We start from the raw sequence: 12,609 nt of genomic DNA on the forward strand, positions 1-12,609 counted from the left end.
ATTCTGAAAGTAAAACGTGATCAAGTGATCTTCATCAGTTAAACTTTATCAGAATCTGGATCGAATAAATCTATTTGAATATTACTAAATAACAGCCTAACCTGACCAACTGAGCCTATTAAGTAAATTGGCATTAAGTTAAGGCAGTGAATTATTGCACATGGCCAAAATCAGAAGCTTTTGATAGATTTCAGATAGATAGAACCAAGTACATGCATCAAGCACTTAAAATATATTTACATTTAATTATACTGTTGATTTGAATAGTGTACAGTGAATAATGAAAATGACGGTGCGAATTAACTAATTTAACTTACCCTCAACATTTATTATTATTATTATTGGCTCTTTAACTGAGAACCAACTGTTCAAGCAGAGTTTATTTCCTTTTCTATTGTTTCTCTTTCTCTGTAAAGTCAGATAAGTTCAAGGCTGCTCCGAAGCTCTTTCGTCTGATTGTTATGACTGTGCATCACAGCGATAGCAGCCAAATGGCACTGAATCATCTGTTGATTTGAGGGAGTCTTGGCTTATTCACTAAACCACAGCAAACCTCCTGAAACAAACTGGGAGTCAATGGTTTCATCTTTTGTAGAATATTTACATTTTTTAACATGTGGGGCTTTGATATGAGTTGATGTAAATTCAATGTTTAACTCCACTGGCACTCCAGACACACCATCAGAGGTGAAGGAAGAAGACAGTATTTACAGTTCTTCCCCTCAATAATTGCACATTTTTTTTGCTGAATTAGTTTGACAGAGAACACTTTTATTTGTACAATGAATTAGACAGTAAAAGTGGATAACTGTGATGTTTCTGTGGAAACACAATAGGCAGACAAGCTAGCTTATGTAACTTTTGCTGAACAGCGGCTACTTTTGTCAATAATGACAAATGATAAAATGTAGCGTAACAGAAGCACAAGCAGAAAAGGGTTACAAAGTCAGTAAAGTGACTCAGTGGTGTCTGTTATACAGCAACATCTATCTAAAGTTTGCTTACATTAGCCAACTGAGGCTACTGTTCACCAAGTAAGTCTGTAGTAGCAAACCCCCTGAGTGTATTGAATGGTGCAAGGCTTTTAATGCTTTTGAATTCAACTTTTCATTTATAAGAGAATGAATGTCATATTTCTTCTTTAAAAGTTACTTAGTCGGGCTTTAAATGATTTTATTTCAATATTGGCAGACCTGAACTTCCATACAAATGCTGCATATACTCTGGAATCATTGATTCCGAAAAAAAAGACACAATTCATCCAGCCACACTCTATTTAATTCACTCACATAAGAAATGATTATTCATTTCATAACGTTTTGTGAGAATTGCTTGCTTTAATTTCCTGTAGGATGTCTCATTATTCATTTAACCGCTATGAAAATGGAAGATTTAAGTATATGAATGGTACCATTCATCATTCAAGCTTGTGTATGTCTTTGCCAGTGTTTTTTAACAGTAAGCACGACTTTAACTCAGTTAAGCTTCATTTACCTGAAAATGGTGTTTTTGTCTGCCTCAGCCTGCAGCTAAGATTTATTTACTTTGCCCATCAGACATATGAGATGTGCAGTGTTTGCTTTTGCAGGTCTGATGAATAAGCCATGACCAAAGTGCATACACGGTATATGTGATTACATCTGTAGCTCACATGTCCTCAGAAGGCCTATGAGGAGCTGACGCTGTTTTGTTTTTTCTTTTCTTCTGCTTCCTCCCTCCTTTTCTGCCTGCTCTTTCTTACTCCCACAAACCCCTCTTCTTCCATATTCTTTCTTGTCTACCTCCAGCCTTTTGTCATCCATGACATGAAGTCTCTAATGGAAGGAGAGCAGTTTATTAATTGTAGTCAGATACCCATCCAGGAGCACCAGCAGCAGACATCCACAACAGCTGCACATGGAGGTTAGAAGTACAAAATACTCTTTTTGTCATGATGTGAGGATGTTATCAAGTCTGTTTTTGTATTGTTTTCTATCATTGTCTATTTGTCAATCAATATAACCTGATAATCAAACTGAATTGCCATTTTGTTTCACATCATTATTCACTTTTTATATCCCTGAAAAATCTTAGATGTGGGCAGTGATTCAAAGGTCTGGAGCCAGTACAATCAATAATCAAACTATTTTGTGTTTACATGGACTACACTGTGTGTACAACACAGAATGGATTTTTTCAGCTTACTTAATGATTTGATGTAGTCAACAGCCCAAAGACACTGATAAAGAAACAATTTTGTATTCTCTTTTTCTTTTAAATCAGGCATTTGCATATCATGCTTGTTGTCGTCTCACAATGTTACCTTACTTGTTGAATGGGCTTTAAATTTCATATGATATTGATATTTAAAACATTGCGCAATACTGGTCTAGTTTTTCTTGTAATCCTGCAATTGAACTGCCCCATCAGAGATGTAAGTTTTCTCTATGCACATCTCATCCAATTTCAGGTCTCTCAGGAGCTCACCCGGGGTCAGAGTGTGGCATTTTGGACGCTGTGGAGCTGCGTTTCTTCCACAGCTGTCAATCACGTTCGGCCGAAGCAGTGAGAGAAGTGACAGAGTTCGCCAAGAGTATCCCAGGATTCATCAATCTGGATCTCAATGATCAGGTGAGAGGCACGAATACTGCTGCTCATCCATTCTATTACTCAAATCTGTATATACACCATCATTTACACAGTCGTCAAGGATTTTGTCGTTGACTGATGACTGTGTTCACCATGTATCGAGGTGTTTTATGACTGTAAAAACATTACTTACCAGCAATAATTCCTGAAGACCTAATTAGCATAAATTAGCATTAGCTCTTCACCTCAACCCTTTTCCCAGGTAACTTTGCTGAAGTACGGTGTGATTGAGGTCTTAATCATCATGATGTCGCCTCTGATGAACAAAGACGGGACCCTCATCTCCTACGGACAGATCTTCATGACGCGGGAGTTCCTCAAGAGTCTCAGGAAACCCTTCTGTCAAATGATGGAACCAAAGTTTGAGTTCTCAGTCAAGTTCAACACGCTGGAGCTGGACGACAGCGACATGGCGCTGTTTCTGGCTGTCATTATCCTCAGTGGGGGTGAGTAGTTTTTTTTTTGTTGTTTTTTTTTTTTGTTGTTGTTTTTTCCTATAGGACATGTTGTAGATGTCAGATCATTGTAGCCTAGGAGGAGTCATAGTAGTCTTAAAGAAATAATTCGATACCACTCTTATGTCTCTCTGTTACTATGAAACTGCAGCCAGGAGAGAGTTAGCTTAGGTTAGCATAAAGCCTGGACACAAGCCAGCTTGGCTCTGTCAAAGAAATAGTCTGGCACAAAACCCCCCAGTAAAACCGCAGCTTGTCATTTCATATAGTTTCTGTACAGATTAAACAAATGAGATATGTGTTAGCTTACGTGTTATCTAAAGTTTTAGTGAGCTTTAAGAGTCATTATGCTAAGTCTTTATGTTAAGTATTTTCCAGTGTTTATGCTAAGCTAAGCTAACCATCTCTTGGCTCCAGCCTTCATATTGAACAGACAAATGTGAGAGTGGTATCAGTCCTCTCCTCTTGACAAGAATGCAAATAAGTGTATTTCACAAAATGTGTAACATTTTTTTTGAAAATGCTTTACCAGCTTATAGTGCACAATGGTATATGTATAATATATTTAAACAAGTTACTGTAAGCAATCAAGGTTTTTAAGTTTATTTCATGATATTTTCTGGCAGACGTGGTATCGGAACAATTTAGTTCAGTGTGAATATAAAGTGGTGTAAGGTGGCTGCTGTTAATAACCCACTGCATTATACACACTATGTATGGCCAGCCTTGACCCATTTATCATTTTGCTGGGACGCACAGGATACTATTACAAACACATTTTTTTTACTCACTCACTCTTATGTTAAAACCAAGACTATTTGGTCTATTTTTGCTGGATAGCGTGTGGCTACTTGATAAAAGTCTGGCCTTGAACCTGATGAGGATTAAAATCAGACATTTAAGTCAATTATTAACTTCAATGACTAAGATTATAGCTTTAAGTGAAGATAAGAAGGCTTTTGTAAATAGCAATCATACAGCTAGGTCCGGTAATATGGGACAGCTATATTAAGGGATTTTCAGCTTACTTAATGTGTAGTTGTTAGCGCCCCTCAATCCCATTTCAAATTTGAAAATGTTGATCACCTTCTATGTCTGTCTATTTTTCTTCTGTTATGGATCCATACCTCTTTTTTTTTCTCCATGGACGCCCTCACCTGAAATGTCATTGATTTATCCTCCCTGTCTCTGTAACCCGTCCAGACCGTCCAGGCTTGCTGAATGTGAAGCCCATCGAGCAGCTTCAGGAGACGGTGCTCCATTCACTAGAGCTGCAGCTAAAGCTGAACCACCCAGACTCTCTGCAACTGTTCGCCAAGGTGCTCCAGAAAATGACCGACCTGCGTCAGATTGTCACTGACCACGTGCACCTCATCCAGCTGCTGAAGAAGACGGAGGTGGACATGTGCTTACACCCACTGCTGCAGGAGATCATGAAGGACTTGTATTAGAATTTAACAGGAGAAAAGGACAAGTGGTGAGACAGATAAAAGAGCGATTAAAGAGAGATTTTATTTTTGAAATCATGACTTGTGAAATTGAACGAGAAAGCACTTTGTGCTACTGACGTGTTTTTAAAAAAAGAGGGCGGTAGCCAGACAGGCTGACTGAAAATGAAAAAGAGATGAGGAAGAACAGGAAAAGCGAAATCAAGGAAAGAAAGAATCTGAGTGTTAGAGTTTGTCTAGACAGCAGCATGTGAATAACTTGCAGTGCACAGTCATTTAGCCACTGCTGAGCCTGGACATTTTGTGAATGAGTAGGCTGCCAACTTAAATATGAAACTACCACCTATCGCACCAATCGGGACGAGGATCTATGACTAACTGAAAGAGTGGGGACTTTTATTGGCAGGCTGAACCTTAAAATGTGTAAGTGCTCAAAACAGCCTGCTTCAAGTGCCTCAAGGAGAAATATATCACTGTGAATATTTTACACCACGTGTCACACAGTATGTGTCGTTCATGTGCAGCTTGTCTACACGTTGCGTTACAACCGTCATAGACAGCAGCAGTGTGTATGTGCTTCAATACCTCTGTGAACACGCACAAATGCATGAATGCTTGCGCGCGCGCACACACACACACACACACACACAAACACTGAACAGTCACTTTCTGTTTTGGCATCAGCGTGAAGGTGCTATCTCTTTCAGCTATCAGCTTTATCCAAAGACAGAAATCAGATAATTGCCTGTAACATATTTTAGTGTTCGTCACCTGCAGAAACTGTGAGAAAGTGTGAAGCCAACAAAATGCACATTGTCATGATGATGTCAGCGCTTTGTTAAAAAATTAAACAGTATACTCCATATTGTGCCTTTCAGATTAGCTTTTTTTGTGGAATGAATGCCGTTTAAAAAAACATTAGATATATTACACATGTATAATGTATAATATATACTCATATATTATTTTTGTATGGATGAAATTGTCTGTCAAACACAATTGGCTTTTCAGCCTTAGCTGTTTTATTTCAAATTCTTACAAAGTAGTTGAGTTTTACTATGTAATTATTTTGTATATATACAAAGTGTTTACCTTGTCTGATCAATCAGATATTGTTGGGGGCAGCCAAAGGGATTGGATTAATACCAGTGGGGGAAAAAAGAAATTTGTGTAAATAAAATATTTTCTAACTTTTTATTTGAAATCTGTCTCTTGCTTGAAGTCATACGAGTGCACTTGCATACTTACCGTCAAAAAACATTTCCAAATGCTGTCTTCTTTGAAAGCATTCCAGTCACCCAAACTCTTGGAAATCTGTTTTGCAGTCATTACATCAGCTGTCCTCAGTGTCTCTTACCAAACACACACACACCCTGTTGGAACGATTGCAACATCTGAACTCTGCTGAACCGTGCCAGAGGACCAAAGTCTGTGGATACAGATTTGATCAGCAAACGGGGAGGTGGTTTTATTTAATTTTTTTAGTTTAATGTTTTGTGGACAAGCTGCTTTTTTTTTTTTTTTAAGGGGGCACAGGCTTTAGTCCCTTTTTTTAGACATCAATTTACAGAGAGACCTGGAAAAAAACACGATAGAGAGGGGATAGCATGCAACAACAAGGTCAGAGTCAAGCTCAGGACATCACACTTTAGCCCAATGAGACGTCAGGTCTCAACACACCACGCAGATTCCTTTACACAGAGCTTTCCAATTGTCTGGCTTTTTGCCAAGTTACAAGTCATGCAGTACACGAATACATTTCTTTCCTCACTCACAGTAGATGCTTCCCTTCATATGTGGGATTTACATTCAGTAATTAAATTTTATTTATATAGCGCCAATTCAAACAGAAGTTATCTCATTGCGCTTTTCCTGTAGAGCAGGTCTAGACCGTACTCTTTATAATATTAATAACAGAGACCCAACAAATCCCACCATGAGCAAGCACTTGGCGACAGTGGCAAGTAAAAACTTCCTTTAACAGGCAGAAACCTTGGACAGAACCAGACTCAATGGTGGGCGGCCATCTGCCGCTACCGTGTTAGGTTTTGAGAGAGAGGTTTTGGGAAAAGGGGGGGCAATGCAAATACCACCTAGAATTTTTAAAATAGTAGAAATTTAATTGTTGTGTTAATATTAATAAATTAATAATAATAGGAATGACAGCTATAGGAAAAATAATGTCAGTATTAGTAACAGAGCCAATAACAACAACTGTGGTAGCAGTTGTCGAGCAGGAACACTGGGGCAGCAGGTGGCCCACAACTACAGATCCAGACTCTGCAGCTCCGGAGGCAGAAATACCTGCTGAAAGCGACAGAAGGAGAGAGGAGAGAAACGAGAAAGCACAGAACTACGGGAGAGAGAAGATGTTGAGTTAGTAACATGCAGTATTGGGATAAAAATGCATACAGATGGAGAGGAGGGGAGAGGAGCTCAGTGCATCATGGGAAGTCTCCCGGCAGTCTAGGCCTATAGCAGCATAACTAAGGGATGGTTCAGGACTCACCCAAGCCGGCCCTAACTATAAGCTTTATCAAAGAGTAAAGTCTTTAGCCTACTCTTAAATGTGGAGATGGTGTCTGCTTCCCGAACCCAAACTGGGACCTGATTCCACAGGAGAGGAGCTTGATATCTGAAGGCTCTGGCTCCCATTCTACTTTTGGAGACTCCAGGAACCACAAGTAACCCTGCAACCTGGGAGTGCAGTGTTCTAGTCGGGTAATAAAATCCACCATTGGGATCTACATGTTAGGATCAATGGAAGTTACATGTTAGTCAGTAGAAGTCCCTGGACCTATAAGGCATATTAAAAACAGCTAGGTAATTCATTATATATGATACACTGTAAAGATGTCTATCAGCACATTTTTGTGACTATGAGGTATGCAATGTGAAATTCGGTTTTCAATTTTTGCCCATTAGAGGATTTTTCTTCTTAACCCATATTGCTTGAATTGGTTTTTTTTTCTCTTGTGAAAAAATATTTCAACTTTTTTTTGGAAGATTGTGGTGTTCTGATAATGTATCAATCAAAAACATTAACAGATATCTGTAGAACAATTCTTAGGTGAAAACAACATATACAGTACATTACAAACGTTATATTAGAACATACAGATTTTTTTTCAAATTTATAGACCTTAGTCTTCATTTTGTGGTTTCTCATTCTGTGTGGAACCACAGGAAACAGCTGTTTTTGGTTGTGAAACAGAGATGAGCATCGCATTTTCTGCACTCTGCCTTTGCATAAGAAATACAATTCTTAGTTTAAGAAATATATAATTGTATAAGGACCGAAACTGTTGATCTCGTAGTGTTGGCTTTAAACTGATAACACACACACATCTGCCTCTCAAACCTGATTGTGGAATCCATTCTTCCTCTTTGTCACAGCCCTCAAGCTCACTGTCCAACCAATCAGCAGGAAAAGACACCACTCCATCAGGATCCTTTGGCCGCTTTAGACCATAAAATGTACCTATGTAAATTATCGCCAGTGAGCATTACATGCATTTTACATCATAATACACCACCACTAAACATAATATTGTCCTAACAAGTACCCTAACTGCACAATGTTGATGATGGAGTTTAAGTATATATATATATATATATATATATATATATATATATATATATATATATATATACACACTTGGGGGCAGCTTAAACAAGCTGTGAGTACAACACAGACATATTATGACCTCTCCTAAGTTGATATGGTGAACTTGTTGGCAAAGAGTTGCTAATTTATACATCCAGCACACAGGAAGCAACATTATCATTTATTTGGAGTATGGTTTGTGGCTACCTGGTGAATTTAAGTCCAATATTCAGTCTCTTTTAGCTCTGTTTTTAGTCTCTATCAACTCCTGAGGAAAATATCTGGCTCTTTAGCTGCTAAATGCACCACTATGTTTACAAACTGTGTCTGTCTGTTTGGGGCTGAGCAGAAAACAGCTGCCCGCTGCGGCCGAAAATGACGCTATGAAAGCAGTGATGGTGAACCAAAACAGTAAAGTTGCGGAAAACGCTAACAATGAGCTGAAAGATGCTGAAACAATCATGAGAACTGAAGAGTCAGGTGCTAATTCTCTATGGGGGCCTTTCACATTACATGTCATTTGGCACATTATTAATACAAGAAATATTGATCAATTATGCTTCTTTAGCAAATCATGCACATGCTTGTAATTTTTTCAACCGGTTGTCTTTAAAGACGTTAAACAGACACCCTTTTCTGGCATTGTGCTACCTGGAAAGGTCTTCCCACCACGTCACATTATACCCACTTCTGCTCCTCATTCGATTCATCATAAACATGTTATCTGAGATATTACAACATGTAAGAATTAAAATATTTAGAAATTTGAGGGTGTAAGAGTCCAAAAGACTTTTGGTTGACTCAGGGGAACGATGACGTGTTACGTGTCTCCTTGTCTTTCTCTTTCTTTGTGGATCTGTTGGGATCTTTGAAATGGGTTATAAGGATAAACAAAAATGATGAGAACTATATGATCTGATCGGGAATAAGAGGAATATGTGTGAGAGCTGTAAAAAGGAGAAAAGATGAGATGAGGAGAGAGTTGGGCCGTGAGAACGTAGCAGTGTAAAGGAGAAGTTTGGCCCCTAAAAATAAGCCTTTGAATTGGCACATGATGGTGGTGGGGGGTTTCTGGCTCTGACCCGGATGGTCCTCTTGGATGGTTGATGATGATGGTAATTAAATGTGTTCTTTATGTCGAGTCAGCATATCCTCACTTTGTTACGGCCGGTCTCTGCTGACCGAACCCTGCCAAGATTCCTGAGCTAATCTGCCAAATAATTTTCAGAAAGTATATTTCTGCTGTTGTCCGTCGACACAGAGCCAAGTCCAAAGATAGCAAATGTGATTTACACAAGGAAGTTTTGTTTTTGTTTGAGTTCCTTAAGAAACAGCAGCTTCGCTTTATATTCTTTTGTTTTGGTATCAGAAAGGAATTTTACTCCCACCAGTGTGTGATACCTGATGTGTGTGTGTGTGGGTCCTTGTACAAGCATTGTTTCTGAAGTGATACACCTGCCACTAGACGAAGATGAATATAGCTCTCGAGAAATAGTTTTGTTTAATCTATATAGAAAACACCTCCGGAATTTATATCAAGGCACTTTATGTTCTTGTAAGCTCTACAGGAAAACATTTGAGGCTTTCAGCAGAAGAAATAATGTAGATACTTAAATTCAGTTATTAAAAGAGAGTAGGTATTTTATTCTTAATGTAAAATAATTCTTACAATATTATATTATAATAAAAATGTTAGGAGGCGTCCTGGTGGCCTAGTAGTTAAGCTGCATACCATATGACTGCAACATCCCTGGTTTACATTTGTTACTGTAAAACTATCCAATAAAGCATGAATGACTAAAGTTAGCTTAGCTTGATGCTCCAAATTTTTCACTGACATGAAAAGGTGAAAGTGTCTTTAGTAATAATTCTTTTTCTCCCATTTTTTCTTTTTTCTTTCTCTAATCTTACAATAATAATGGAGCATGTAGTATGAAGTCTTTCATAAATGTGTAGGCTACAGGAATTAATGTGGCTTCACCACATTTTATACAACTCTTCTTTAAGTATAGAATCAAAACTACAATTAAAGATTTTAAAGTGGCTTTGTTTAATTGAGATTATTTGACAGAGCCAATTCACTGGATGGGATGTATGGGTGATTTGATATTGGCCAACAAGAAAACAACCAGTACTCTTGATGTGAAAGTAAGCGTAAAAATAACAAACATGTTCTGCACAGTGTAGAAATGCTCTCGTGATTTGAAACGTCACCGTGTTTTTCCGCCCACCAACATTTTTCAGACATTGTGTGACTTCAGCTTTAACTGGCTGGGTTTAAGCCACATCACAGTACCTTTGTCGGATGGATTTATTCCAAGTGATGCACTCATTCACTTGCTCTTTAATGTCATTAACTGACACTTGAGTTGAAAGTTAGTGCAATGTGATGAAATGTGACCTGGTTTAAGTCATACTGTCATACAACTCAAATTAGATCATTGCTGATGAACATACTGTACATCATTCCTGATTCATGAGTGAAAGGATTGATATTTTTAGTCTCTCAACATTTCTTCATATTTGCTGTGTACAGACATTTTGCCTGAAAGAGATCGATCTTCTCATCTAACTCTCGGCAAGAAAGTGAATAAGAGTATTTTCCAAAGTGTCAAACTGTTCCTTTAAACCTGTTTTTGCACATGGAATAAAATGCCATGAATGTACAGCTTGTTTACCAATGCTGCCTGCAAAACATTGTCACTATCTCTATGCATCAAAGTGTCATGCAAACTCAGCTCCAACTGGTAACCAGTTTTTGACTTTTTGTCTTACTGTGGAGGAGTCTTTCAAGGTAAAAGTTGGTCTCTCTGAAGTTGACAACGTGCCATCTTCTCTAAGCCAAAGATTCAAGGAGGGCAGTTTGTCTTGTTATCATCAGTAGCAATGCTGCTCTATATGGCTATGATGAAACTGAGGCCTTACAGTGGTTCAGAGTGACCCTGGTCCCTTTAGCCTAGGGACAAGCAGCACATCCACATGGGAGGATTGCAACGTGCCAGTGACAAGGCAAAAAAACACTGCCGACCTGACTCCCCAAGACCCCCACACGTCCCCACAGACAGTCATGAAGTTTCAGGAGAAGTCAAGGTCTGTAGTCCGCTGGCTAAGGATTTTTGTGGGGATGCATATTGATGCATGAGGTTTGTTCTGTTCACTAAAATTACTCCCCAATAGTAATTCTGCAAACAGATGCACTTGACTGACTGTTAAGCAGATCAGATTACAATCAGTTTTTTGTTTTTTTTAGATACAGTAAGAATATAAATCCATATTTCTGGACCAAAGTTATCAGTAACAGATATATTGTTTGACTGACAGCTCTGGTGTTCTGTAAAGTAGTGTAACATCTCCCTCTGCAGGCTGGAAACAACTGCTGAACCTCGCAGCAGGGAAATTTTCCTCTGCCAGAGCCAAACCAAACTGTGTTACGCTGCGGTGACCTGACCACACATCCTCTCCACAGTTGCTGATTCAAATGGGGGAAAAAATCAACTGATAATAACACAGTCGATCAGCCTTGTGTTGTGAACATGGCTCTGGAATGAGATGATCATTTGAGGGCAGAGGTTCAGGTCAAGGATGGATCACAGTCAGCCTGCAGGAGTGAATATCTACACATCGATCTAATTATTACAGATTGTCCACAAACATACATCGACTTGGAGGGGTTGCAGCACCTCAGCAGCTGTTGTATTGTTTCAGCTGGTTGAGCTGAAGAAGGAGAGGAACAATAGAGGCCAATAACAATAATGTAGCTGTCATGACTGTGAGGGAGGCAAGGTCAGGGAGGTGATACAGTAAACAGGACAGCCCAATTCCTTCCCATAGCCTCCCGGCTTAACTGAACCAAGAATGAGTCAAGTTAAAGCTGGATTATTTCACAAAGTCAAACAGTAATAATGAGTCACTAATATTATTAGGAAATGTTGATTAGGAACTTAATACTGTTTTTTCTTATTTTCAAGCTTTTCAGTTTATAGACACAAAAATAACCCAAACCAAACATAAATATATATCTCTGTATATGAAGAAAGGGTTGGGGGTCATCATTTACAACACTGTTCGTGTATAGTTGACTTAAATTAACCACATTCACTTTATGTCAACATACGAAGCCCAGACGTTTTGCCCATGTGGTCTGACATTTCGAGTCATTAAGACAGTTGTTTGTTTGTTTGTTTGTTTTCTGCATGGGAATAAATTTGTGTAACAATATTTGGAAACACGATGGAGTCATTGCTTTCCGGTCTTTAGGAAACCGCATTTGGGTTAAAATCGTGCCCGTCAATCAGGGTGGTTTGTATATGAGATGAAAGGGTTAAAGTAGTTCCAGAACATCCCAAAATAATCAAGTTCCTTCTGTTTATATTAGAGAACAGATGATAAATGGGAAAAGGCAGACATCTATACGGTCAAAGTTATCAAATTTCTCATTACAATAACGTGCGTGCATGTCATCGATTTTGTG

The 12,609-nt window shown here is 38.6% G+C and overlaps 1 protein-coding gene across 7 annotated transcripts in view; it reads left to right on the forward strand.

The window, feature by feature from the left end:
• The window catches only part of pparg (peroxisome proliferator-activated receptor gamma), a 31,811-nt gene extending 26,415 nt beyond the window's left edge, over positions 1 to 5,396 (forward strand). For all 7 annotated transcript variants that reach the window (XM_044221024.1, XM_044221014.1, XM_044220995.1 and 4 more), the window contains exons 6-9: positions 1,788 to 1,902; positions 2,450 to 2,610; positions 2,831 to 3,074; positions 4,287 to 5,396. In XM_044221024.1, the coding sequence (XP_044076959.1) occupies positions 1,788 to 1,902; positions 2,450 to 2,610; positions 2,831 to 3,074; positions 4,287 to 4,534 (768 nt within the window). In that variant the 3' untranslated portion in view covers positions 4,535 to 5,396. The remainder of the gene's footprint in view (positions 1 to 1,787; positions 1,903 to 2,449; positions 2,611 to 2,830; positions 3,075 to 4,286) is intronic.
• The last annotated feature ends 7,213 nt before the right edge of the window (positions 5,397 to 12,609 follow it).

The sequence above is a fragment of the Siniperca chuatsi genome, linkage group LG2, assembly GCF_020085105.1.
Source record: "Siniperca chuatsi isolate FFG_IHB_CAS linkage group LG2, ASM2008510v1, whole genome shotgun sequence".
In the NCBI taxonomy this organism is placed as follows: domain Eukaryota; kingdom Metazoa; phylum Chordata; class Actinopteri; order Centrarchiformes; family Sinipercidae; genus Siniperca; species Siniperca chuatsi.